This window comes from Ictalurus punctatus, chromosome 14 (assembly GCF_001660625.3).
Source record: "Ictalurus punctatus breed USDA103 chromosome 14, Coco_2.0, whole genome shotgun sequence".
Lineage (NCBI taxonomy): Eukaryota > Metazoa > Chordata > Actinopteri > Siluriformes > Ictaluridae > Ictalurus > Ictalurus punctatus.
The window spans coordinates 10,587,586-10,615,511 of record NC_030429.2 but is presented as its reverse complement, the minus strand read 5'-3'; the positions used below and the strand labels follow the sequence as shown (position 1 = coordinate 10,615,511).

At 37.8% G+C, this 27,926-nt stretch overlaps 1 protein-coding gene across 4 annotated transcripts in view; it reads left to right on the top strand.

The window, feature by feature from the left end:
• Positions 1 to 27,926, top strand: part of slc44a1b (solute carrier family 44 member 1b) — a 35,446-nt gene that overhangs the window by 6,359 nt on the left and 1,161 nt on the right. For 2 of the 4 annotated variants that reach the window (XM_017485919.3, XM_017485920.3), the window contains exons 4-16: positions 6,454 to 6,590; positions 10,776 to 10,869; positions 10,951 to 11,120; positions 14,611 to 14,700; positions 14,939 to 15,105; positions 15,773 to 15,959; positions 16,637 to 16,805; positions 19,208 to 19,364; positions 21,683 to 21,766; positions 22,415 to 22,552; positions 22,705 to 22,941; positions 23,235 to 23,342; positions 24,402 to 27,926. The exon at positions 24,402 to 27,926 is cut by the window's right edge and continues 1,161 nt beyond it. In XM_017485919.3, the coding sequence (XP_017341408.1) occupies positions 6,454 to 6,590; positions 10,776 to 10,869; positions 10,951 to 11,120; positions 14,611 to 14,700; positions 14,939 to 15,105; positions 15,773 to 15,959; positions 16,637 to 16,805; positions 19,208 to 19,364; positions 21,683 to 21,766; positions 22,415 to 22,552; positions 22,705 to 22,941; positions 23,235 to 23,342; positions 24,402 to 24,425 (1,762 nt within the window). In that variant the 3' untranslated portion in view covers positions 24,426 to 27,926. Of the gene's footprint in view, positions 1 to 6,453; positions 6,591 to 10,775; positions 10,870 to 10,950; positions 11,121 to 14,610; positions 14,701 to 14,938; positions 15,106 to 15,772; positions 15,960 to 16,636; positions 16,806 to 19,207; positions 19,365 to 21,682; positions 21,767 to 22,414; positions 22,553 to 22,704; positions 22,942 to 23,234; positions 23,905 to 24,401 lie in introns of those variants that run through there. The other 2 variants (XM_047159850.2, XM_017485915.3) reach the window with 2 other exon arrangements.

Here is a 27,926-nt window from a genome sequence, read left to right as displayed (position 1 = left end):
AGTTTACTTTATCCATCCATCCATTTTCTATACCGCTTATTCTACAGGGTCGCGAGGAACCTGGAACCTATCACAGGGAGCATGGGGCACATGACAGGGTATCTCACCTCAGGGCACAATCACATACACCTTCACACACCCATTCATACACTATGGACACTTTGGACATGCCAATCAGCCTACCATGCATGTCTTTAGACTGGGGGATTAAACCGGATTACCTGGAGGAAACCCCCGAAGCACGGGGAGAACAAGCAAACTCCACACACACACAGGGCAGTGGCGGGAATAGAACCCCCAACCCTTGAGCCACTGTGCACAGTTGACTTTATATTACTATGTATTTGGTATATGATATTACAATTTGTTCAATTTATGATGCATGCAGTGAAGAGGAAATAAGTATTCAGACGCTTTTGTTTTTGTTATTTAATATACTTCTATATCATATATACACTTCAGATTTACACACAAAATGTATTTTGACGTTGTATTTATAAATCTGAAGAAAGACGTATGTATGCATAAGCATAAACAAGGCTATGCTTACAAAATGAAACTAATAGTGAAATAAAATCGGGGAAAAGTATGCGGACACTACAAAGGATGTCCGTGGTAATTGGGTTTAAGTAATATAAGTGATTTGGTTTTGGCAGCGTTGTGATTCAATTTTGCCCATTCCTCTTGGCAAATCATCTTCAATTCCCCAAGATTGCACGGGGCCTGAGATTAGCTAGGCCATACAGGGCCTTCTTGTTTTATTTAGACTGTATGCTTGGGATCATTATCTTATTGAAAGTTGTTTTATTTTCTTAAGTTCTCCTTATCTCTTGATCTAATTAAGTTACAACCCTTCTTTCTCCAAACATGACGAGATAAATTATTACCAAAAAGTTGTATTTTGTTTTTTGTTTGTTTTTGCAAAAGAGTTCTGATTTGTTTAAAAAGTTTTTAGAAACACATCTATGTCTATGTGCTTGTTGTGTGGGGAGTAGGAACAGAGATGTTTGCAGTGCAGTTCATTGCTTATTGTTTCCTGTATAACTGTTCTTCCTGCTGCTTTCAGGTTGTCCTGCAACTCTGTTCAAATGACCACTTCTTACCTTCCTTAACATTAGTCTGAGAGCATGTTGTGAAATCTTGCATGGCACACCTGTCTGGGGACTATTAGTTGTGGTTCTATGAACTTTCCACCTACATATTATCAAACCAATTACACTGACTGGGATGTTTATGTTTTTTTCTCTTTGTTATGGTTCTGTAGCTTTTTAGAATTGAGTGGACTGTTGCTCTATGTTTATCTAGTTTTTATACAACCCCAATTCCGAAAAAGTTGGAATGCGACGAACACAACGGCTGTTTTGTCCAAAAACTATTTGAAATGTTGACTCGTCAGACCACAAAACACTATTCCATTGTGCTACTGTCCATCTCAGATGAGACCGAGCCCAGAGAAGTCGGTGGTGCTTCTGGACAGTGTTGATGCATGGCTTCTGCTTTGCATAGTAAAGTCTTAATTTGCATCTGTGGATGCAGCGGCGAATGGTGTTGACTGACAAAGGTTTACCAAAGTATTCCCGAGCCCATGTCAGGATATCCATTACAGACTCATGAAGGTTTTTAAGACAGTGACATCTGAGGGATCGGAGATCCCGCGCATTCAGAAGTGGTTTTGGGACTTGCCCTTTAGGCACCGAGATTTGACCAGATTCCTTGAATCTTTTAATTATATTTTGCACTGTAGAAGGTGAAATGCCCAAAAGCCTACTGATTTGTCTTTGGGGAATGTTGTTCTCATAGTGTTGGCAGATTGCCAAGCCTCGACCCATTCTAGCTCTTGAAGGACTAGGCCCTTTTTGGAGGCTCCTTATATACTATGATTAGATGGTCTCCTAACCTGTTTCACATCACCTTCTTATTTCAACTTGTCACATCGCTATTAGTCCTGAACTTCCCCTGTCCCAACTTTTTTGGAACGTGTATCAATTTCAGAATAAACATTTACCTTCAGAAACTATGCAGTTGATTAGATAAAACATCAAATACCTTGTCTTTATATGTTTTTTTGTTTAAATAGAAGTCAGAGTACATTTACAAATCACTCCTCTTTGTTTTTATTAGCATTTTCCATCCTGTCCTAACTTTTTCAAAATTGTGGTTGTAATATATATGATATAGTGTGTGTGTGTGTGTGTGTGTGTGTGTGTGTGTGTGAGAGAGAGCAAGAGAGAGAGAGAGATGACTATAGTCATCGTGCTGGATGCTGGGTGTTTTCCCTGATGATGACACATTTAAATTGAGGAAGGATGACTTGCCCAGACAAGAACATTTTATACTTTATTGCTTTGAAACCTGCCCAGTTGCATTTTGTTCTCAGTGAATAGTATGAATATGTATAATAACTGTGATAGTTCCTGCTTCACTGAACAATATGGATGTACATAACCTTAAATTGAAGCATTAGTACCCAAATAGTAAAAAGTGTGTAAAACATACTTATACATAGAATACCTGGAGACAACTGTGAACGGACCGATTAATCAACAACTACCATTGAATGGATTCCATTGGCTCATTAGCTGTATTTTTGTGCTTTACTAGTACATTTGACAGATATGAGTCAATACAATTCAGACTAGGGGTGAGCCATATAACAAGAATATAATAATCCTGATTCTCGGAGGCATTTCAACAATTCACAATATGTATATATAGGATCCACAAACTTCCAGCAAGACAATAGTGTATGATATCATATCGTATCACAATTGATATTATATCGTCATTTTGTCCAGCTATACTTCGTCCCATGAAATCTTGTCCACTTTCATCTGAGGTGCTTCTTACATCACAGAGTTGTGGTAGTAAGAAGTGTTGTTCTTATATATGGTTCGTTGCTAGGTATATGCAGTAGGTTTTACATTGTCCTTTATTAATTATATTTTTTGGAAGGAATTTGGAAGCATTCAGGTGTACAAAGACTGTGTAAGGTGCCCCTGAAGGAGGTGTGAGCTAAAGGCCTTATTGAGGACCCAGTGATAGAAGTATTGCAGTCCTTTGATCAGGAATAATGGTAGTAATACCAGTTTCTGACAGTATGGATAATGAGGTGAGATTAAGGCCACAGGAGGGCTGGCCCACTGCAGAGTGGAGGCACGAGTGAATGACAGCTCGCAGTTGTGAACTCAAATACCTGATAGTATTCCACTGAGCCAACATCTGCCAGGAATTCAGTTAGAGATCTCCAACGAGTCATTCTTTCCATCCCTTATCTCTTTCTGTTTGTATCAATATCTCTCTATTTGCTCATGGTGTCTGGGATAATAATTTGTAAAATTACATTAAGATGGTTGGTTGATTTTTGCTTTATTGTTTAAATCACACTCTCCTGTTTGTTTGTGAAAGGTCAGTGACACTCCAGGTGGTGGAGTGTCACCTGTGGTAGTGTCACGTCACATGCCATGTTAATGTTTCTGCTTGAGTGGGCACTATGTCAAGTACAAAATACAACTTTTTGTATACAAGTGTAATAATAATAGTTGCAATATTAATTTGTATTTACTGTATAGTCTACCATATAGCGTGAGATTTTATATTAATACACAAAGTATATAATCATAATCAAACGCCTTATGTGATGATGTCTGTTACCGTAGTTTGGCGTGGGTTTGTTTGAGTGCGGCAAAATCCAGTCAGGTGAAGTCTGCTATTTCACTTTGGGTTCTGCCGCTGCAGTGGATCTTGTTGGGAAACCAAATGTTACATCAGCGATCTGGGAACATTTTGGATTCGTGCCTAACGAGAGCGGCGAACCAGCAAATTTGGATGAAGCCTTATGTCGGCTTTAAATGGGCAGACTCTACAAATCCCAGGAACCATCTCCAGGCATGTCACCTTGTGCATTTTTTTATTTTATTTAATATTTTGATTTTTAACATATTATTCAGCTTACCGTCCTACTGGTATTTCTTTCAAAGTTTTATAGGCTTGTGGTGTACTATACTTGTAAAACAAATAAAGTCAGAGAAACGTGCGACTGTCCACTTCTTCTCCTCTCTCCTTGCGGGTCAATCACAATACCGTATGTGTATGACACCTCAAGCTTTTTAACAGTTAATAGATTTAACGTTATGAAACATCCGAAAGACAAGATGGTTCCTGTTCTCACCTACATTACAGCTCTGATAAACAGTCATTCCCTCACCAGCAGCTATCCCCCCCCCCCCCCCCCACACACACACACACAGCCTGTCATTTTACCTTGAACATGGAGAAATTTTAAATTTTTAAAAATCTGTTTATTATTATGCTTTGATGTTGAGCCTCCACCATGAGTCCCTGAGTATGAGCTGTTACTATAGAAACGATAGCATCTTACAAGTATGTTAATATTAACATCATTCATGTTACAGCCAGAGCTACCTGTGCTGTTTTTATATATATAATATATATATGTATATGTGGACTTCTCCAGTACATGATTTTCATAAGCTAAGTCTAATGTGTTGTTATTTAATGAAGAAAACTGTATATGACATGTTGAAGCTTTCTATAAGGAGGTGTTTCTAAGGCTTTCTGGAAGGAGTCTTTGTAACAGTCACTGAGATCCAGGACGGAGGGCTTTGCACTTTCCAATATCTTGATCAAATGACACGTTGTCTTATTAACTTTAAGAGAAAGAAAAAAATAGAGGCTGGCGAGGAATGACTCTGTATAGCCACTACAATATAAGTGATAAAAGGAACTAATTTATTATGTTAATGTAACTATATGAAATAGTTAATGTATGATGTGTCATTCATTAATAAGTAAAACAAAAAAAAAAGAAATATAACATAGCAATAACACTTTCATCTTTATCGTTGAGTATTTTCCTCTAACAGCACTCCCGAATGTGTTTTCTTCCTTACTTCATTTATTTGGCTTTTGAAACTATTCAGAATCACCACTAGGGCTGCAACAACTGATAAAATCAATAATAATCTCAGATAATGAAAATAACCGACAATGAAGGATTATGGATTAGTTGGGTCTGTGACATCACTGTGGATAACCCCCTTCACTGAACGAGCACGAGTCCACGCATGCGCGTCAATCAAACAGCACGCAATAGAAAGGAAGCGCAATATCTCTGACTAAAATATTCATTTTGATCAAATATGTTCTTTGATGCTATATTTAGCGATATTTACAAACTAAAGTAATTGTGTTTACGAGAGAAGTAACTTTAATGGAGTTATAATATGTCGTTGTATATAAATGTAAGAAGTGTCATACATTTACAGAATAAAGGATCATGTTACTGTGTTCAGATGAGTGAACGTGTGTGTTACTGCAGAACATTCAACCTCTTACCGGTTAACACTTAGTTTCTGCTTTTGTTTTGATCTTTTAGCATTTTTAATATAGTGATGTAACTTCTGCTTTAAAGCTTGAGGACAATCGGATATATCTTTTTCAAAATATAATGTTAATATTAAAAAAAAAAATCCTTTGCACAATGTATAGCATAGCCCACATAGATACATTTAATACCTTTTTCATAGCCTTCAATTTGCACAATGTTTGTTTGAAGGACAACATCGGGCAGAATCTGAAATAACATGTTTTTTCGAAAAAAATACAGAAAATAAAAATTGGTCTTTTAATCCAACTATTCGCTTAATTGAAGAATTAATCGACAGATTAGTAAAATAATCATTTGTTGCTCCCCTAATCACCACTACATCTTCCCCAATGTCAACCCTTTGCTTCTTTTTTCCATGGCATAAAGGGCTTTCTAACATATGACTTTTCCTCATCTGGTGTACCTGCTTGACTGTAGCTCTAAAATTTTTGGTTATGTGTGGTACAAATCTACCATACACTCAGATATGTTTGTGAGGATGTGATGTAGGCCATGTGCTGTATCACATCTCAGCCATGCAGATATTAGACCTGTTGGGTCCAACAGCATTGCCAGCCCAGTTTTAGCTTCCAAGCTTCTGTCTTTTTCTGGATTTCTCCTTTTGGCTGTTGTGTATGTCTTCTGCATCTGACAGGCTGCTTTTGTTGCTCTGTATGCAGGACAATGGGTCTCATGGCTCCATGTGGGCGCTGTGCCCACTCCCCCACTTATGAAAGACCAAGGCAAGGCCATGGTCACGATGGAGATCTTGACTAGAAACAAACCATGGGTAGAAACAAGCCATCGCTTCACCTCCCTGCCAAAAAAAAATCCTGGAGTGAGCCAGCACTCCTGGGATGAAAATATGTGCTGCCTGCTGTCGATTTTTATCACACAATAGTGAAGGCTGTATTCAATGGCCTGATGTGGTATCTAGCTTGTTCATCAGGCAAACAGTTTGAATAGCTCATCGCTATTTGTATTTTATCGGTTTGAATATCTGATAGTATACAACACTATGTATTTTACTGTGATAATTAGTTTGCATTTGATCTAATGTTTTACAGATATGTGTTCTTCCTGGACCCATGCAACTTAGACATAATTCAAAGGAAGATTAAATCTATGGCACTGTGTGTGTCACAGTGTCCTACTGAGGAGATGAAAACATACGAAGATCTACGAAGATTTGCCATGTGGAATAGTAAGTCCACGCTGCTTCGAAGTACTCTTGTCTTTAATGAGTAGCATTAGAATTCAGACATCTTTTTGATCATTTATTTACGATATCTCAGTGTGTGAAGAGCAGAAATGATTCATCAGTTTTTTTTTTGTTGACAAAAAACCAAAGGTGTCCCCCTGTGATGTGTATGTAGGTCTTATCCAATGTGCTATTTATAAATTCCCTAAATGTTGAGAGGTAACAATGTTGCTTTGTAATCTGTGTTAAAGCTGTGTTTTATTGATCATTTCCAGTTCTCTTCTCTTGTTTTTTTGTGTGTTTAGTGTTTATAAAGTAACCCTTGACTTCTTGATCCTATCAGTCCTTGATCTGAAAATTGATCAAGCTCATTATTAAGGCTCTGTCAGTTTCTCACTGTGCTTGAAAGAATTGACGAGTGAAGAAACAGGATGCCTGGAAAGCGAGGATAAACAACTGCTTCTCTAGTGGAAGCTTTATATTGTAGCATATGACTCACACCTATGGTATAATTTCTTCACCACTACATAAACGTAAAAAAAACAAACGTATCAGAACAAAATATATACACATAACGGTAGATTGGCTTTTCTAAAGAGTGTGTGTGTGTGTGTGTGTATGTGCGCCCTGTGATAGGCTGGCATCCCACACAGGATGTATTCTTGCCTTGCAATCAGCATTCCCAGGATAAACTCTGGATTGACCCCAACTCTGGCCAGGATAAAGTTGATGCTGAAAATGAACAACTGAATCAGTTAAATAAAAACAAATAAATGGTGCAAACAAAAACCTTGAGTAAAAGTTGACTAAAAGGTGCTTGGAATAAAACAGGCTTATTCATTTTGTAGTTGCACTGTGTTGCAGATGTGCAGGGAGAGAAGATACAGCTGTGCAACAAGCCAAAATGACAGTTTAATGAGCAAGGACTTCAGAAATCTTATTCTGCAGATATGTTTGGCCTCGATTCTTCTGTCCTTGCATTCCATCCTTTCATTCCTTCCTTGTGCCCTCAGAGGGAGGAACTAGAGGAATCAAAGCAAGGAACGAAAACAAGAATAGACAATTAAAGGAATGTGTAGCAGCTATAGACAAAAACAATTCCAGGAACCTTGACTACAATCATTTTGATGATGTGGTGATAAACTAATAATTTATATAGAACAATGCATCTTTTCCAGTAACCTGTAGAAAAAGGCTTGGAGATTAGATTGACAGGCATGCTGTGTTCTGTGAAACCTCAAAATGCTGTTTAGTAAGTAATAATTAAAAAGCACTGCCTCATATTCTTACTCATCATTGTGTTTTATACAGAAAGTGGGAAGAACTGAGCCCTTGAAAAATACTGTAGCCGAGTCAAGTAGCATATGAAAAAAAACAAAAACCCTTGCTATAGTTCAGAGACTCTACTAACCGTGAACCAGTGCAGCGTCTAGTGCAGATTATCTCTTTATCTGTTGGATAATTTGTTGAGCAAATTATCCAGCACAGGCTTACAGAAAAAAAACATCCATGTGCAACTTATTTGCAGCACCTTTTATATGTTGAATTTCAACATGCAAAGCAACGTATTAAACTTGAATGCTCTATGAAGTTTTTTTTTTTAAACCAAGCTAACCTCTAGCATTATGCTATTTGAAAAAGAATGTAATGTAATAAATAATTTGACCTATATATTTTTTAACGTAATGATAATTGGACACATCATGCGTAAAGTTTGTGCTTTTCACGACACAATGGACTTCTTCTACTGTTATACAGTAATGTTGGTATTTTCAAAATGTAGCAAGTCTATGTATTCTAAGTAGCCTAAAGAATTTACAGGATAAAGACTATGTGCATTGTGAAAATATCTTGTAAATATCCTGTGAAAAAGTTACAGTACCGCGTTACCACGCGACACGTAGTAGAAGGTCGGTAATGCATAAAATATCTGATCATTGTAGTAACTCCTTCATAATAAACCCCAACTTTTGAGAAATATGGCCTTCAGATACAGCAATTCATATAGCAGGATCACCTGAACCAATTTAACTCTTTAATATCCAAGCTCAGCTATTACTCAGTTATTAAGTAATTACAATCCAATAAGTACAGTGTAACTATTAGGAAATGGCAGTGTTTACAAGGTTAAATAAGATATAAATAAATAAATGAGTGTATAAAATGTTGCGATTGGCTTGCCTTAATGTTGGTCTTATGTAGGCTTCATGTAGGTGCCTTTCAAACAACCTAAAATGTGATATTTTTATTCATAAACAATAAAATCCACTATTGATTTTTGGTGTAGTGTTTTATGCAATGTTGGGGTGATTTGATAAAGAGAAAACAAGAAATAAGACAGTTTAGGTTTTGTTATTTGTTGACCAGGTAACAAAAGAATGCCAAAAATATTGGTCCAAAAACCACGGTCCTTATGGAGATAGGGATTTTTACTGTTGCAGTGATCATTTTAAATGCTATCAGAACATACATTTATGGCTGTAGCACCCACTAGACGGACCTGTAATGGATCCCTGTGAGGCATCTTTTATTTCTGGGAAAGAAAAATCAGATTAATCATTCCCAGGCTTCACACAGTAAAGTAAATTGATTTGTTTGAATGGATACGCTACCAGCCAGATAGGACTGATGAAAGAACCCTTAATAAACAACAACAAAAAAAAGCATGATAATGTGCTGAATCTTTGCTTATATCATGGAAGTTGACTATTATCAACTACATCACTATTTCTATTGACAGGAATCAGGGTTGGCTAGGCACTTTATTTTTCATTTGCAAAATAAAAAAATCATTTTTAATTTACATTTGAATTCATATTTTGTTGATCAGTTTTTCATGAGTGCAGATTCCAGTATGCTTAAAGGTGAGCACCTCAATAGGAACATGTTCGATATATGGACAATGAATAGGGTGTTCCTTGGAGAACAGCCTACGTTTAGTTACTGGACAAGGACAGTAAAGCTGTTTGTCATCACAGATGCCACCATGATGTCATGGCAATGAAGTAGTTGAGCATCAATTCATTCTCTGTTCAGACAAAGGCTTTTCTCATGAGCACACTGGTGACCTGAACATGCCATCTTCCTGCACACTGTATCTCCATTCACAAGCTCTTAGGAATAAACACACATACATGCACTCACATGCGAAAACTGGACCTAAAGTTTACACACACACACACAAGTGTGCTGAGGAAAACAAAGAGTCTATTGACTCCCTGTGCTGCAGGGAGTCTGTTGTTTACAGTTCAGTGCTTTGGTGTTGTGTGTCTACTCTACTGTCTGACACGTGCCTTCTAGCACCAAGAGGTATATAATTAACATGTTTGTTTCTGTGTGCTTATCATATGCTTGGATTTTAATCCATTAAAATGCCAGACTATTGTTCTGTTATAGTTCTTCAGCATATTATGCAGTAACTCCAATGAATCTTTTCAGAAACTGCAGTAAAAATCATTAGGAAAAGAATGTAGTTCCGAGAGGGAGGAGTGTAGGCCTGGACCTGATTTATGTATGGCAAAAATCACATATCGTAAAATAATTTTACGGTTACGAGTCGAGGTCAGCTGAATTATAATGTGTGATGTGATGTGATGTGCTCCCTGCTGACCGATTTATTGCCACTGTGACCAAAGAGAGTCGAACACAAAGTTCTGGCAAGGTCAGAATTTTTTTTTTTAATTAAAATCTCAGTGTACCCACTGTTATGATGCTCATCTAAAAGCCACCAATAGGAGGATTGAGAAATGAAACATGATAATGGACAGAAAAACCCTTATTACCTCAAGCACACTTTAAATATTGTTTCTGTTTACGCAACCACATTTTCTGCCTGAGTTTGAGGGGTTTTCCCCAACATTTCCACATTTGCTCATATCAGTTATTAGTATAAAAAATTTGGTTTCAAGGATTGTTTGCTGGACTGGGATGAAATTCCCAAGTTCATTATTGTGTAGAGCATCACAAGATCACCCGTGTCTTCGAAGAGTTGTTCAAAGCCACTATAGTCCTTTAGTTACATCTTAAATGATCCCTCTAAGTTAACAATGTCCTAGTGCCTGATTTGTCATTTCTGGGAAAGCAGGTTTCAATTCAGTTCTGTTTCAGTCCTAATCGTTTTTAGGTTCCTTTTGCACTTGATTTCACAGTCTTTATAACGTTTCTTGGGCTTTCCTTTTCCATTCTCAGACTCAGAGCTCTGCTCCTATGAGCTGGCTGCCCATAGGTACCCAAGCCTTCCAGAGCGCTTTGACAAATGTCCTAAACTTCCAGTTCCACAAAGGTAAGAGTCTCAAGCGTTTAGTCTAACAGCATCCAGCTTTCTCCCTTGCTTACGCTGCGTTTTGCTTTCTTCTCTCTGCAGTAAAGCTCTGCCGGTGTTTAACCGCTGCACGCCCGTGGACATTTCCTGCTATTCTAAGTTTGCAGAGGCGGTGGTGACGTTTGTCAGTGATAACACCATACTCCACAGGCTGATCGCTGGGGTGGTGGCCAGTAAAGAGATCATTGCGGGGCTTTGCCTGCTAGCGCTGGGTAACTGCCTTCTTTGTCTTTCCGAGTGAGATTCAGAATTAGTGAGTGGGATAAACAGGAACTGGACTAGGCAACATAGTGTAACAATATCATACACCTTTATATATGTAATATGGTGTGTGATGTTTCACTGTGTTGGGTAGTCCAGTTCCTGTTATATGTGTGTGTGTGTGTGTGTGTGTGTGTATATATATGTGTGTGTATATATATATATATATATATATATATATATATATATATATATATATATATATATATACACACACACACACACACAAATATATTAAACCTATATATAACATGGATGAATTGTAAGTGCGAAGGGAACAAGGCAGTGCAAAGTGTTTGTAAAACAATCACACAAGTCACAGTAATTATTTATTTTTTTAATGAACATCTAATAATTGTCTTATCTGTTAACTTTTATAATATAAACATAACTGAAGTGTAATAGTACCCTCTAGCACCCTTAAGGCCTCATGAACACTTGAAGGTTCTGTGTAGAACCCTACAGCAGGATGTTTCTCTTTCATAGAGGCTTCCTAGTAAAATCTTTTTATAAGACTAAAACCCTTAAATTGTCAAAGGAATCCAAATCCATTTTCTAAGTATCCACAGTCATTTATCAACACTGGACACACAAGCAAGTTAGATTTATTTTTGCCCTTTAGACTGCAAAAATGCCAGGAGGAATCAATATTAATTGACACAAATAATAACATTAACAATGCAATAATAACACAAGTTTTTATTTATTGATCAGCAGTTCGGCGACAGTAAAAAAACTGGTTTAAAACTAGTGTACAATATCCAGCATTTATTTTCGTATTGTCTTTTTGTTCTCACCTCCAGATGCCATTAACCGTATTTACAGCACTTCAGCTCTGTCCATTGGCCTAATTTGTGCGTTGTTGGTCAGTTTAGCAGCTCATGTCTAAAAAAACGAATGTTGCCTGCAGTTGAGTCGATTCAGGGTCAAATCACTTTCTCAGTACAATCAAGCTGAGCTAGAATTGGCTTGGAAGCAGTGTGCTGGGTGTTTGTAAGAGGCACCAGCTTTCTGTAGTGGTTATATATAGACCATAAGCTGAAATGGTGGCTACAGATTTAAAGGAAGCAACAGAAACAAATGAAGAGGCAAGTAGTCTTGGAGTGATTGTTTTAGTCCATTGAACAACAAGGAATCTATTATAGTAAAAGTATGTTAAAAATTTATTTATATATGCAGCATGCTAGTACACCAGGTAGCGTTCCTACCTCATAGTTCCAGGGTTCATGGTTTGATTGTGAGATCCGGTTACAGTCTGTGTGGAGTTTCTCATGTTCTCCTTGTGGGGTATCTGTGGGTTCTTCAGCTTCCTCCTACCTTCTAAAAACATACAGATAATTGAGTTGGCTACACTAAAATCGGACTGGTATGCCATCCAGGTTGTATTCCTGCCTCATGCCCAGTGGTCCTAGGATAGGCTCCAGATACACTGCTACTCTGACCAGTATAAAGAATGAATAAATAATATATGGTTCTGTACTAAAGTCACGTTCACACATACAGCAATTTTATCACTGCAAATCGCCAGTCACTGTACTATAAAGTCGCCAGTAGACGCTCCTACTACTGGTTGCCATAGTAACATTTATCAGTGGGTGGTGCAACTAGCATTCCACATTTGACAACGAACCCGTTTTCTTGCTGCTAAAATTAAACATTCTGGGGGGAGAGGATTTGTATATAAAATTCCCCAGTGTGTGTCAGGATATGCATCATATCTACTAGATGAATGAGAAGCAGTGTGTGCTCTTTGCCATTGTGACTATCTATCTGCGGAAAAGCGCAAGCTCCAGACTGCCTGGGCCCATGAAACAATTTGGACTCTCAGGCAGCATGCCAGATCACGGATCACGTGCGCCCTACTGTTTTCACCTCCACTGGTAGTCTCTGCAGCAAGTCACTCCAAATTTGCATAAAGTTAAGCCTTTCTCAACTCTGCTGGGCACGCCCACATCTATTCACCAAGGTTGCTGTCACTCATATTAAAGGAAGTCGCCACTTCTCACTGAAAATAAATGGTCTCCAGTCACTTTGTCTCTGCGAGTCACTTTATGTGTAAACTTACCTTAAATCTTGTCATCAAAATGTTTTAGAATTGGAGGCCGAAGTTACTACATAGTTCAAAGAGAATAATATGATAGTGATGGCTTACCAATTTGATTATATGAAGGAATTGTTTAATACTGAACACAATGTTTACAAACTACATATACTGTACTTTTATATGGAAACATGATTGCGGATTTTATTCAGAATTGCATTTACGTGAGTTTTGTAATATTTTGTGGCAGACCTAATAGTACTTTAAGAACAAGTATTGAGTCCAAAAGTGGGGAATAGACCTTATGTGTGTCATTTTTGCAGAGAGTGTGCTGGCAGACGGCAGTGTCCTCTTCAATTTGTTGTGGGTGGTTTGTCCAGCAGAATGTATGAGACAAAAACCTTAACACCAGTGCAAGTGGTTTAGAATTTAGACAGGCCCAGTCAGTTTAGCCTTGTGTAAATTTTGCATGTTTAGTTTGAGTCAGCATTAAGGCCAGTTTTCAGTTCATTGTGTGGTATTATTTGTCATTTGTCACTTTAGAATGTTAAATAGGATTAAGCCTTAAAATAGATATCAGTCTGCCAAAAACCTGTTGGGTGTCGCTGTGCTGGCAAACAGACAAAAGTGATGAAAAATCGGATTTTGGCCAAAATAAGGATTTTCTGCCAATAGCATACTTTGACACCTCACCTTTAAGAAAGCAAATATTTTTCACCAAAGTGATGTGGAAATGTTTTTAATATTTCCTTGGTTATATTTCTGTAAAGATCACGATGGAGCCAGTTTAACAATACAGCGGTAAAAACATTCAGTCTACCTAAAGATGTCTAAAACCTCACTAGATATGGTTACTATTCTCAAACAGTGAATGTCAGGCTTTGATCATTTTTTGGATCGTTAGCTGCCATAGCAAAATGAATGTAAGATTAAATATAAGCCTAATCAGTTCAGTATGTAATCAGATACTGATTGTAAACATGTCTCAGATACTCTTGTGCTGCAGTGGGAATGCAATCTTGAATTGTAGTTTCTCTCCTTTAAATTTGGGGTAAAGAGACTTAAAAATGCTAACTTTAATTTTAGTTCACATGCACAGTTTCAGTTCAGTATAGTTTTTAGAATTATATGCAGAAGAAAATATGAAAATTTCACCATATGAATGGTTTTCCAGGCCACCGCATGCCAACCTTTGATATACGAATGGATTTGACAAATTTGTTCTTTGTCTGTGTGTATCATTGACATATTTCTGTAGTGATGAAACCAGAAAGCAGTTTTTGATTAAATGGGGGCTGTGATTATTTTGTCCCCAGCTTAGGTCTAATAAGCTTGTTTTGTGGTGTTTCTATGAATATCTCTCTCTAACATGCATGTGTGTGGGATGTGCATGCTTCCAGTGCTCTCCATGATCCTGATGGTGATTATTCGCTACATCTCTGCAGTCCTGGTGTGGATTCTCACTGTTCTTGTGGTGCTGGGCTCACTAGGCAAGCTTGCTTTCTTTTTTTCTTTACCCTCATTTTTTTCTGATTGGCACTCTTCTCAACTGGAAAGTATATGTTTGGGAACATGTACACTTGTAGCAGTTCTTGTTTACTTCTCAAATTCCTGTCTGTTGAAATCAGCTATGGGTATTTCTTAATATCTGTGGGAGTTGTTGTAAACCTGGTATGATATTTCAGGAGCTTATGTGTGAATATATGAAGGTGTGCTGTGTGTTTGTAGGAGGGACCAGCTTTCTGTGGTGGTTATATATAGACCACAGGCTGACGATGAACGAGACTCTGGCTACAGATTTAAAGGAAGCAACAGAAACAAATGGAGAAACCGTGGCTTCCAAAGACCACATGCGAGGACTACTGGTCTATGCTACCTCAGCAACTGTGTTCACAGTGAGTCAGAGGGAGCGGGAGAGAGAGAGAGAGAGAGAGAGAGAGAGAGAGAGAGAGAGAGAGAGAGAGAGAGAGAGAAAGAACCAGAAAGAGAGAGTGTGAGGGAGAAATATAGAGTGTGTGTGTGTGGTGGTGGGGGGGGTGTAGAAAGACAGAAAGAGAGAGAGAGAGACAGGGAGAGACAGACAGAAGTCAGAGAAACTGAGTGAGATTTGAAAAAATATAGAGTGCATAAGAGAGTGGGAGAGAGAGCAAGAGACAGGGAGAAACAGACAGACAGAAGTGAGAGAGTGAGATTTGGAAAAATATAGAGAGTGCATGAGAGAGAGAAAGAGAAATAGCGAGACAAAGAAAGAGAGGCAGAGATAGAGAGACAAGCAGAGATAGACAGAGAGACAGAGAAATAGAGCGAGATAGGGAGAGAGGGAAATAGAGAGATAAACAGACAAGCAGATATAGAGAGACAAGGAGAGATAGACAGCGACAGAGAAAGAGAAATAGAGCGAGAGAGAGAGCAAGAGAGAGAGAGACTGCCGTTGTAAATAATGTACACAGAGTGTGCACACAGCATCCATGCAGGCATCAAATAGCAAAGCAGTCTTTAAATTCTTAGTGGCAAATCTCATTCTGACTTTAATATTTAGCATCTAATCCCCTCTTTTTTCAGGTGATCTTGCTGTTGCTGATGCTGTTCATGAGGAAGCGAGTGGCTCTGACCATTGCTCTGTTCCACGTGGCCGGGAAGGTTTTTATTCACCTGCCGCTGCTGGTGCTGCAGCCTTTCTGCACCTTTCTCGCCCTCTTCCTCTTCTGGGTCTACTGGATCCTAGTACTCCTCTTCCTCGGAACTACTGGTGAATAATCCTGTCAACACTAATCAGGATTATCTGATAGACCTTATCTGAGCTGATTCCCACTAACTGTCAAATTTCAGATCATATATTTGCATATAAACATACAGTATACAGTCAGACAAGCAGGACACCTCAGCAAACCTGTTTGCTGTGGATTATTACACTCCTATTAAGAGTGGCATAAAATCAACAGAAAAACCGTTTAAATAGTTAGTTATTTTCATGAAAATTACACATCATCTGAAATGCCATTATAGTGGCAGGCATGCTGCTGAGTTTAGCTTTATCAAGAGCCGCCATTAGAAAAGATATCATTCCATTTTCTAGGTTATTTTGACTGCCAAAGAAATTTAATTACACAGTGCACACACGACCAATCTCGCCTGGGGTGGAGACAACATTTGTTAACCTTTACAAATCCTGATGATTGCAGCCTTTTTGTGGGCAACTAAAGCGCTTATCTGACATTTAAAATTTTGATATTTCCACAGGGCATTTGATTCTTCATTTGGGTTAAAAAAATTGTTAGAAAATCATCACATATCCCCTTATAACAAATATAATTAAGTTCTAACTGCAATCTTCCATTATTTTGGGATGTACAGATGTGATGTGTAAAGGCTTTTTTTTTTTTACAGGTTTTATATTTTTTCATATTTTCAAATATCTAATCACAGGGAATCCAGAGAAGAATGAACAGACAGGCCTGACTGAGTTCAGACTGAGTGGCCCGCTGCAGTACCTCATCTGGTACCATGCCGTGGGTCTCATCTGGATTAGTGAGTTCATCCTGGCCTGTCAGCAGATGACTGTGGCTGGAGCTGTGGTCACATACTACTTTACCAGGTCCGTTGGTATCAGGTAGAGCTCTGTGTTTCGCACCTGCACAGACCTGTCAAACATTACACTTTTTTTTGTTAACAGCTGTTTAAGTTTCAATTCAACATATTGAAGAACAACAGTACACAACAAAGAGAAACCAAACAAGACAAGATTTGTCTTGTTTTTTTACCACTGTGAAGGCAGCCAACAATAAAACTCGTTGTCGAATGGACAAGGCAAGATCCCAAAAAGCATTCTGGAAGAAGAGGCATGGAGTGAAACTAAATCCCCGCCCAGCAAATGTAGCAAGTCCTGTGATAACCGGTGCCAAAAAGGCAAAACAGAAAGACAGTCCCTGTAGCAGTGCAGATACCTGCCCAGAGACCCTTGAGAACATAAATTGCACTCAGGAGAGGATGACAAATTCATGTAAAATGATCAAATAAACCCTATATAGCAGTTTCCAGTGGATTTTTTTTGGTGATTTAACTTGATTAAACTGCTTCAAATCAAATAATTTGCATTGAGGTTGTCACATAACGGAGGCTGAGACGGAAGCAAGTGCAGGTAAGGCAGTTTAATGAGAAGACAAATCCACAGGATTAGGCAGAAGTCAATAATCATAGACAGACAAGGGTCAAAAGATCATACAAACATTCCAAACTAGGCAAGGCAGAGAATCAAAGTCGAGGGAATAAGAAAATCAGAAAACCAGAGTATTGTCATGATATAAAAGCTTAGTTAAATAATAATAAAAAAATTAAATAAAAAAAAAAACAGTGACAAGTCAACTGAGCATAATACTTCACAATGGCACTGTGTGTGAGAGAGAGAGAGTCTCTTAAGTAGTGTGGTGTGTTTGAGAACAGGTGTGTGTGATTAGTCCTCATTAGGAAGTGAAGTGTCTTTGTGTTCCATTGGGAGTTGTAGTTGTCGGCCATGTTTGTAGTTCGTGGTGCATTCTGGGAAATGGAGTTGCTGGTTTGCCATGACATGACAGAGATACTGCACTTTTACGCTTGTCAAGTTTGACATGCACTTTGTATAAAAGGACTATATTGGAAATGTTCTGTATTATTTTGTATTTTTATTTTTACCGTTTACTCTGTTTTTACCTCTGCTCCCTTCCATGGGACTATACATTATTCTTCTTTAATGTTGGCAGGTTTACATCTACAAGCACTTTTGGTTGTGCATGAGACATTTTTTCAACTGTTCTTGCCCACTTGATATTTTCCTGCTCATGTACATGCCTGCAGTGCCATGGGCAGAGCGGCACTACAGGGGCTGTGACATTTGAAACTTTTCCGGCACAGTGGTATTTTCCAACCCACTTTGCATTTTGGTATTATGCTGACTTCGAGCAAAGCCTTAAATGTCCTGTTCTATTTCTTACAACCTAGTTTCAAGGTTGTACACTTGTAATATCTGCACATATAAATAGACTACTTCAGCCAATTTCTAAATAAACACAATTGAATTATTCATCATTAACAAATAATAGGAAACCATTCAGTTAATACTAAATCACACTGTTGAAGGTTTAATACACAGAACATTATGTAGGAATAATAGACTGTTTAACAAAACAAACTATCAGACTCTCAAAAGTTAGAAAATTGTGGAGATGGGTAATTAGCTGATATGAGTGTGTTGTAGAGGTTCACACATGTGAGCGAATTTCCACTAAAGCACACGTGAGGAGGTTAAAAAAAAAGAAGCATTTTCTCTGAAGCAGCTGGTTATTCTACCACTACAATATTGATGTGAAATCTTTCACTGAAATCTAAAAATGAATTTTTGGATCACCCTGGATTTCATAGTTAATGACCGGAGAATGATTTGATTGGACACAACCTAACCATCCTACACATCACACAACCTAAGCATCTGGATAAAATATTAATTCTTGCACCACTCATTCTTCCAATTGTGTCAATTGGAAGTGCCATTCTGTGTCAGTGCTTATGGAAATACCAAATATATCTCTACCACAAACACACACACTAACGCCATGATCTTACACCTTTTAAACTGTATTTCTTTTTGCGTTATGATCATGAGGGTATGCTGTTAGTCTTTAAAGCAGTCAGGGGTGTAACAATTAAAAAGGTAACAATAAACAAAAAATTCAGCTCCAAAGGTTTTTTGTAAATTCTGGTTGAAAATATGGAAATTTATTTTCATAGATTCTTTCTGGAGCATTCAGATTCAGACTAACTTACAGCAGATACAGGTACAGCCAGCTGAGTCTCGATGGATTATGTTCAGTTTCCTTGGTGAGCGCTTATATTCAGAACATTTGTTTAATGGTTCAACATAAAATCAAACTACCCTCTTCAGTGAGAGGTGAGAGCAATAGATGAACTTATTTAATAACCTGAATAAATTAATCTGCAATTCAGTAACATCCCGACTCTTTGTAGGGACAAGAACAAGCTCCCTATGACGCCCATCCTGTCATCAGTGTTTCGTTTGATCCGTTACCACCTGGGCACCGTGGCCAAGGGCTCCTTCATTATCACCCTGGTCAAGATTCCGCGCCTCATCCTCATCTACATCCGTAATCAGCTCAAAGGAAAGGTCAGTCCACAGCAGTCTGCACTCAGCTGTCTACAGAATATATTCTGGAATAATAACAAATTATGCATCTAGACTCTGTGGATTTTGTAGATTGTACATTTCATGTGTGAGCACTTTTTCCCTTTTATATTTTTCCTTTTAAAAACTTTTTAATATATTCAGAGACACCAAGCTAAAACAAGTCAGTGTTTTAAGTTCAGTCTTTTAAGGGCAGGTTCTCTGTATTCAGTGTGGTGCTACACAGCTGCTCGTTCAGTTTATTAAAATTACCTAAGTGTAATTCACTCTTCTGAAGAAGTGTCCGAAACAGGGTTTTTAAATAGAGTCTAGAATAGACAATGCGGACTAAAGAGCAGGCCAATTAATATGATGCCACATAAAAGCAAGTGACAACTTTAAAAAAAATTAAATAAAAAAGATGAATACAATGATCTTTGATTGAGAAGATCGAATAGTAGTCTAGTGTGTTTTCAATATACTGCTGTGTGAATAGTCCTAGTTATCATTAATCTATTACCTATGATCACATTAATTATGGCTTCCACCCTCATTATTCAGCAGTTTATAAAATAACACTTCCCAGCAATAGCACATCCTGTTATTTAGCATTTTATTTTCTTTATATCATACACTAATTGTTAATTGTGTGCCAACATAATGAAACTATCGGAAATCATTGACTACGTTTACATGGACAGCATTAATCTAATTATTGACCTTATTCTGAATAAGACAATATTGTGATTGAGGTGTTTACATGAGTCGCTTTTAGAATATTCCTTTCATGTTCCTGTTTTACATGTTATAGAACATAGATCGATTAATGGCACATGTCATTACGTCCCCACGCCACGCCGTCCGACGTTCGCTCCAGAATTTCACGTATCGACATACAGTTGGTCTTCGTTATGGTACCGTATACAGTTTTGGGTGTTTTTATTTTTTTATTTTACGAAAGCTTCAAATGCAGTTAATTGTTTGTCATGCTATACATGCAAATAGGTGTCTGCTTGAAACTGTGGGCTGCGTCCGAAACCACGTCCTTACCCACTTTCAGAGCTGAAATACATGTATAGGTCTCTTGTTTGCCGTCAATTGGTTGAACACTGCCGTGTGTGTGTACGTGTCCTGTCGCAAAATGTGGTGAAAACTCCCACATGACGTTAATAGTGTGATTTAAAGTGTGTTCACGTCTATAATGCACTTTAATAAAAACAGGAATACTCCACGTCTCAATTCGATTTGTGTTTACTTTGAGTATGACTTTAGCCGGATTAAGGTCATCAATAATTGCTGTTTACATGGTAGTTTTTTAATCAGAGTATCGTCTTAATATCGGATTATTGTCGTCCATGTAAACATACTGAATTGTTATGTGCACGTGGGATATAATCTATTTTATAACACTTTTAATTTGCTGTTTTTTATTGTCCAATTAATAAAATAATGCCAATCTTTTTGTTGATTTGATGTGCTCGCCTGTAAAGAAAACATGGTTTGAAGGATAAGCTGTCTAAGCACTCATCTGCTATACTTACTGCTCACTTTAATTTAATTTATAAATTTATCCATGAAGATTTGATGCTCTGTATAAGCAGTGTCTCTGCTTAACATGTCCTTCATGTGAAAAAGTTTGTACTTTCAGTAGACCGGAACGCTTTCTTGCAGTATTGAAATTGAAAATTGAATGCAACATGTTTTACATGTAAAATAGTACACGTTATTACAGCCTAGTTCTCTTGTTTGAAGTAGTTATAGTGTTCAGAAACATTTTTGATCATTCATGTTACCTGTCCGTTATGTAGTTTTATAAAAGTCATAAATGTTATGAAAAATCATAAAAGTTATGAAAAGTAATTTAAAAAATACAAGAGCAAAAATAAATCTATCCCCCATGATAGGGGAGCCTTAGGGGCTTTAGTTACAAAAGGTTGAGAACCTCTATTTTAGATCAATGTTTGTATTTCTGAGGCTCTCAAGATTTTTGTAGCCAAAAACAGTGGTGCATGGTACTATATTTATATCGTCACTGATATCGTTATCACAGTAAATACCAGAAAATATTGTGATATTGAAGTCCATATTGCTCATCCCTAGTATACAACTGGCGCAATAAAATTATAACATTTAAACCTAGTAGGTTCACTAATAAATCCTAAGCACATCTGTAACTCAATTCCGAATACGCCACTAGAATATGCCCCAGACTGATATATGGTATGCCAACATAAGTGAATAATTAGTACTTCTACAAGATGGTGAAAAAAAGTGTGAGTATGAGCATTGGGATTTCTACTAAGTCTGTTTTTCCTCTCTAGGAGAATGCATGCGCACGCTGTATGCTAAAGGCGTGTATTTGTTGCCTGTGGTGTCTGGAGAAGTGCCTCAATTATCTAAATCAGGTACTGTGATGAAATATCTACCAGTACCACACCATGGGTAGTGTTTGTTCAGCAAGGAATGTGTGTTTTGCATGAATTCCTACTACACTCTCAGGCTTGGTTGGACAGTAGAGTGATATTTAAAAATAAGTATATGTCTTTTGATACCAAAAAGGAGTATCACCACCGGTATCTCCAGTATATGAGTTCCAGAGTTCCTGTCTGTTTTAATTAAATTAAATTTTATTTCATTTGCATAGTATATTAAAAATAGACATTGGTTTTAACCCACTCTTTCTACTGACTGGTGAAAAATTCTCACAAGTTTATCCCACTTCCTGAACCATGCTTTGTGACACAAGGAAATCTGTGATAGGTGATTTTTTTTTTTATTGCCATACTCTGTTTTATTTCACATGTTCTACACATGCCTCAGAGCCAACATCTGACAAGCTTGTTTAAGTGACCTTAATTCAGATGGACAACCTATTGACATGTATAATAAGGCACTGCTACTGGAGTATGTGACAATTTGTTTTTGTCTGGCATTGAGCTTGTTATATAATGTTTACACATATTAGTCATTTCCTGTCTCATGTCTAGTTTAGATATTGAGTCTAAGGCAAGTTTAAGGCGTTTTCATGCTCTCTCTGTCCACCTCGTGCACAGAACGCATACGCAGCGACGGCCATCAACAGCACCAGTTTCTGCACGTCGGCACGTGATGCATTTGTGATCCTGGTGGAAAATGCTCTGAGGGTTGCAGCCATCAACACCGTGGGAGACTTTGTGCTTTTCCTGGGCAAGGTAAAAGACTCTGGGACCTTAAAATTATATCACAACTCACCTTGAAACTGACTCAGTTTTAACCAGAGCGATTTGCATTACCAATCTAATTTATTTGTTAATGTATGAAGGTTGATTATCCTATAATAAATAACTTGTGTGTTTGTGTATAGGTCCTGATCATGACGTGTACAGCATTTGCGGGGGTGCTGGCGCTGAACTATCAGAGGGACTACACGGAGTGGGTGCTGCCACTCATCATCGTGTGCCTGTTCGCCTTTCTGGTGGCCCACTGCTTCCTGTCCATCTTCGAGATCGTGGTGGACGTGCTGTTTCTCTGCTTCGCCATCGACACTAAATACAACGATGGCACACCTAGCAAGGAATTCTATATGGACAAAGCCCTTATGGTGAGTCTTTCATGGAATTCTGCTATCATCAGTGGTTATCTCTAGCAGACTGACCTAAATACTGCTTTACTGAGCTCCAAACTAAAACCGTATTTCTACTATATTTCAATACCTGCTGTCCCGAACATTCACAAAAGGATTATTTATAGAGCTGCCACTCCATATAGCACACGCAGAATATGCATTGTGCATGGGCAAGGATATTGCTCCCGGGGTCTCCAAAAATGAGTCATTTAAATAATTCTTTTAAATATTAAATTGTATGTTGATTTTAGTTGTGTGTCCTTTTGCAGGAGTTTGTGGAGAACAGCCGGCGGTCGGTGGCGCCGGCAGAGCGGGGACGGAGCAGCAAGCGGTCTCGTGCTCGTGAGGAGACGGGGCTGACCGAGATGAAAGCCATGGTGAGTGTGGGCGTGACACCGGCAGACTGTGAGTGGGAGGTCCTACAGGAGTTCCTACTCTACTACCTGCTACTTTGTGTGTTGGTGGACTGGGTGCTGTCTGAGTACATGCTCATCATATGCTTCAGTCAAGACTTCATCATCTTCATTTGTGTGTGTCTACCTATGCTCACACTCTTCCTGCTGCTCACACTGCTTCAGAACACACCCAGCATGGCCACATGCTGACTAACACTCGCGATCTACATTACTATCTTTATTTGTCCTTCAATCCTTTCTTCGTTCTACACTAACAGAGTCTATTTTTCCATGCATGAACTCTTTATTTTGCTGTTGTCCTTCTTGCCTGTGTTGTTATTTATTTATTTATTTTTTTAAATTTCTGGCTGTCTTGTATCCAAAGTGCCCTTGTGTAAATATATATATATTTTTTCTCTGTGGCCTTATCGTCACCGTGTTGCTTTTGGAGGAGAGGATTTTGAGCTAGACCATGCAGGGGATGGAACTGGCAGGCAGGAAAATGAGCCGCAGTCAGCAGGAGGAAGGAGGGAGGGAGGGAGGGTTTATAAGCTTGAGCAGCGTACACACTCTCCACCAAAATGCTGGCTCTGAGTCACGTTCCAGCCCCATGGGTGCTGTCATTAAGTGGCGGCGCACACTTGGTTCTGCATTATTTGCTACTGAATTAAGGTACTCTTTGGGGATGTTTTTTTTTGTTTTGTTTTGTTTGGATTTTTCAGGATTCAGGATATATGATTGGCTGTGATAAGCTTCTCTAGTGACGTGTGAGAATGTTGATATTTCTATGAGTAATATTCAGGTGGAGGATTACAAACAAATTGAATCTTTTAGTGGTATTCCTTGGACCACTAAAGTCTCAAGACAGTCTGGTTTTCCCCTATTGCTTGTCCCAGCATGTCCTCTCATTTCTCTCTAACATTCATACCTGCACTCATCCTTCAGGTTTTTCTCATTTTGTGGCATTATGAGTCTTTTTGTGGCAGGTATTTTTTATCCCTGTTGTTTGTAATAAAAATGTAATCACTGTTTTCCTCTTAGGCGCCTGGAACAAGCTCAGCTTGACCAAAAGCCGACCATGGGACTTTTTAAAGACATTCCAAAATGTTTATTTTTACCAATGTGTAACATGTTTACTATGGTTTCACTCCAGGGAATACAATATTTTAATAAGAAACTGTAAAAAAAAAAAGAAATAACAATGTAATGAAGCACTTTATATTGAAGCGCTGCATATTTTAAAAGGCTGATGCATTTTTCGTAGTGATGTCCTTTTTTATAAGACTAAAAAACAATTGCCATCTAGTGAAACACAGTATTAATAATGTCTAGAATCACTGTTTTTATTATGTAAAATTTTCATAACAGACTTTTGTTCCTTTCTCTTAAATGGGTTTCTTGAGGTTTGGTAGAAACCTTTGTGTCATGCAGCAATGAAGGACTTGATTGTGTTTTTTTTTGTTTGTTTGATTTAAAAAAAAAAATAGTTTTAGATCCTAACACTGAAGCATCTGTACATCATTTGCTCTTATTGATATTTTTATTACACCTAGTCACAGTATGGATGTGTATTTGGAAGGAAGATTAGAGGCTGAGTTTTTTTTTTGTTTTGTGCCTCAGTGTTAAAGCATTGATTCCCCCCCAAAAAATATTTGAGGTCTGATTGTTTCTACACATGGAAGGGAATTGCTTTACCTTTGTCTTTTTTCCTGAGAGGATAAAACCCAATGATTTAAACATCCAAATGAAAGTTGTTTGAATCTTTTAGGCTAGTGAAAGCTATTGTGCTATGAGCCTTCAGTTTTTTTTTTTTGTTTTTTTTTTGTTGTTATTGTTGTTTTAATTTTTTCAAGTTTACGTTGAGCTAAATATAAAGTATCATTTGAGATTATGTACTGATGATAATTAGGATATTAAATGCAAACACTGAATTAGCATTTAGACTCTGAGACGCTGGATACATACCACCCAGGATCTTGTTAACCGTCGTTGCATAGTTTATTAACCCTAACATATTTCATAGCTGAGCTGCAAGTCTTTAGCTACTGCATCACATAAATTTCTGGGCTTAGATGCGCATTTCGAGTGCTGATGTGAAATCAGATTGCTTGCATGTTTTCTACACTGATCTTATTGTAGATTTTCGCTCCAACTTTTCATGAATAGAAGCCCAGGACCTGGTTTCCTGATTGTGTCCAAGTACGAAGATCATTTTTGATTATCCTACTGTAAATTAATGGCTCTCACAAATATTTAACAGTGTGGTGCTTTTGGGACACCAGGCCCTGGTCTCTCCTTGAACACAGGGTGATTTCCATAGTCCCTTCTTCAGGCAATGGGAAAGAGAAATTCTGAAAATATTACTGCATGTGAATTTTTTTTTTATTTTTAACTCATCAACTCTGAGTAGTATTAACCTGTCACTGAATATAAGTCCACTACTATAGTTTTCTCACACTGCATCCTGTGGAGAGTCCGGGTGCTTTAAATCTGTGTGATGTGTGAGCGTCCACTTTTACTTCTGCAGCAAACTCAAGTCTTCCTACTTGCACTACATTTCAGAATTTTTTTTTATATTTATTTATTTTTGTGAGGCATCCCTGTGATACCGAGTGGCTTGGAGAGGAGAGGCACACAAAAACTCGCACCTTGCCTTAACCCATTCAGCATGCAGCACATCCTGCTGGATTAAATTGGTTGGTTACAGTATTTTTGCAGTACAGTATGACCTTCAACTGCAGAGAGCTTGTAAGCCTTAAACCAGTTCAAGCTTTCCATGACACATTCGGTATCTAATCAGCAGTGAAACTACAAGCGAATCATTTGTGTACAGCACGTGGATAGGAGGAGTCAAGATTTTAATAATTGCTTTGTAGGTGTATTCTTTATTAAAGGAGTGTTTGGAGGATTTTAGGCAACATTTGCCAGGTGTTTAGGAACTGGAACAAGGGAACTCATGGTCATGAGGGGGGTTGGTGTAGGTTCACCTTTAGTAAACAGGTTAGCTTAAAATCTAAGAAATCCAGCAATGTTACTTAATGTTACTTCAAATTTGAAGTCTAGTTTTTAACATTCCTTTCTTACAAAGGTTCAGATAAGTGACTAACATGACTGAATGGTGTCAGCAGTTAGCTTTTAATGCTTCACAATTAGTGATTAGTTTGTGGTTATACATAAGTGAAGTGGTTATGTTTTGTTTTATAATGCCGTTTCATGTTACCACATTTGACTAGCGCCACAGACAAACAGATGAGATTTGATGCGGGAAGAGCAAACACCATAGTTTTCTGTCCATTTGTCTTTAAACATTCTTTTTTGTCATCACTTTTTAAAAATTAAACCATGTCATCAATTCACTAATCAGACCAGGGCAAATAAACGAAAAATGAACAAAAGAGTTAATGTCTATGTTTAAATGCACATCAGTATCCGATATTAATCGGAATTTGGGTATATTCTAATTAGTACTGAGTCATATAAACGCCGCAATCCGACTGCCCAATTCAGATTAAGACAATATTCTGATGCCCCAAATTCTGATTCCCATTCGTGGAATATGCCTGTTTTAATAGGAAATTTGTTACGTGTAAACACCTTTTTCAGAAAATCCACTGAAAGCAGATGTATGTGCATGCTTAGTCCGCCAGGAATTGTGGGTAGCAGAATCTCCCAGGAAATAACAGCGGGAAAGGAAAATCACATGTGTAGATTGGCATAATTACAGCAACCATGTGTACAGGAATAGTCTGATGCCTGTACGCATATAAACATTGTATTCGGAATATGGCTGCAACCTGAATATAGTTCATGTTTAGTAAAATAGAGACGCTGAACTACGGCTAGTATTTTTTCATAGGTTTATCAGTTTTGCTCCAGTATTTTTTCAAGCACTCGGTTTGGTCTTCTGAAATATATACTTGTGGACTATACTAGGAGCCCTGGAATAGAACAATAACCTCTCACACCTGAGAGAATAGCACTTAATGTCCAACACACGCCATCTGTCAGTTTCTCACTTATTATGAATTTCACAACAATAAGAGTGAACCTACACCTTCTCCCAAAGCCTTAACTGCAAAGTTAAAGTACCTTAATATCTTAACATATACAGTATTTGTCAATTCTTATAAATTGCTTATAAAATGTGGATATCTTTTCACTAAAAACAGTTTAAAAAAAAAAAAATCATCACGTCTACTGATTCACTTTTGACACATTCTGATCAGCCACATGGTACCTTTTGAAATGTTGGTTAATTTCCTAATAATGGAACAATTGCTTTATGACTGATTTCAAGTGGACTTGTATAAGAATATTCTGTACAGTGTATTTGAAGTTGTAACTATACATGCTGACTGATAACAGAATGTTGATTTTGTTTTTCTTTGAAAAAGGGACCTTAATGTGTATTGTGGTCTTCTGTTTGTTCATGTGTGTTATTCCAGGTCTTACAGTAGCGAGGAAAATGGGATGTTATATAGTGGATGGTATCTTGAAAATAGCTAAAAGTTTGGTTCAGAAATATAAACAAATCAAGAAAAAAAATTAATTAATGTTTGTTACAGA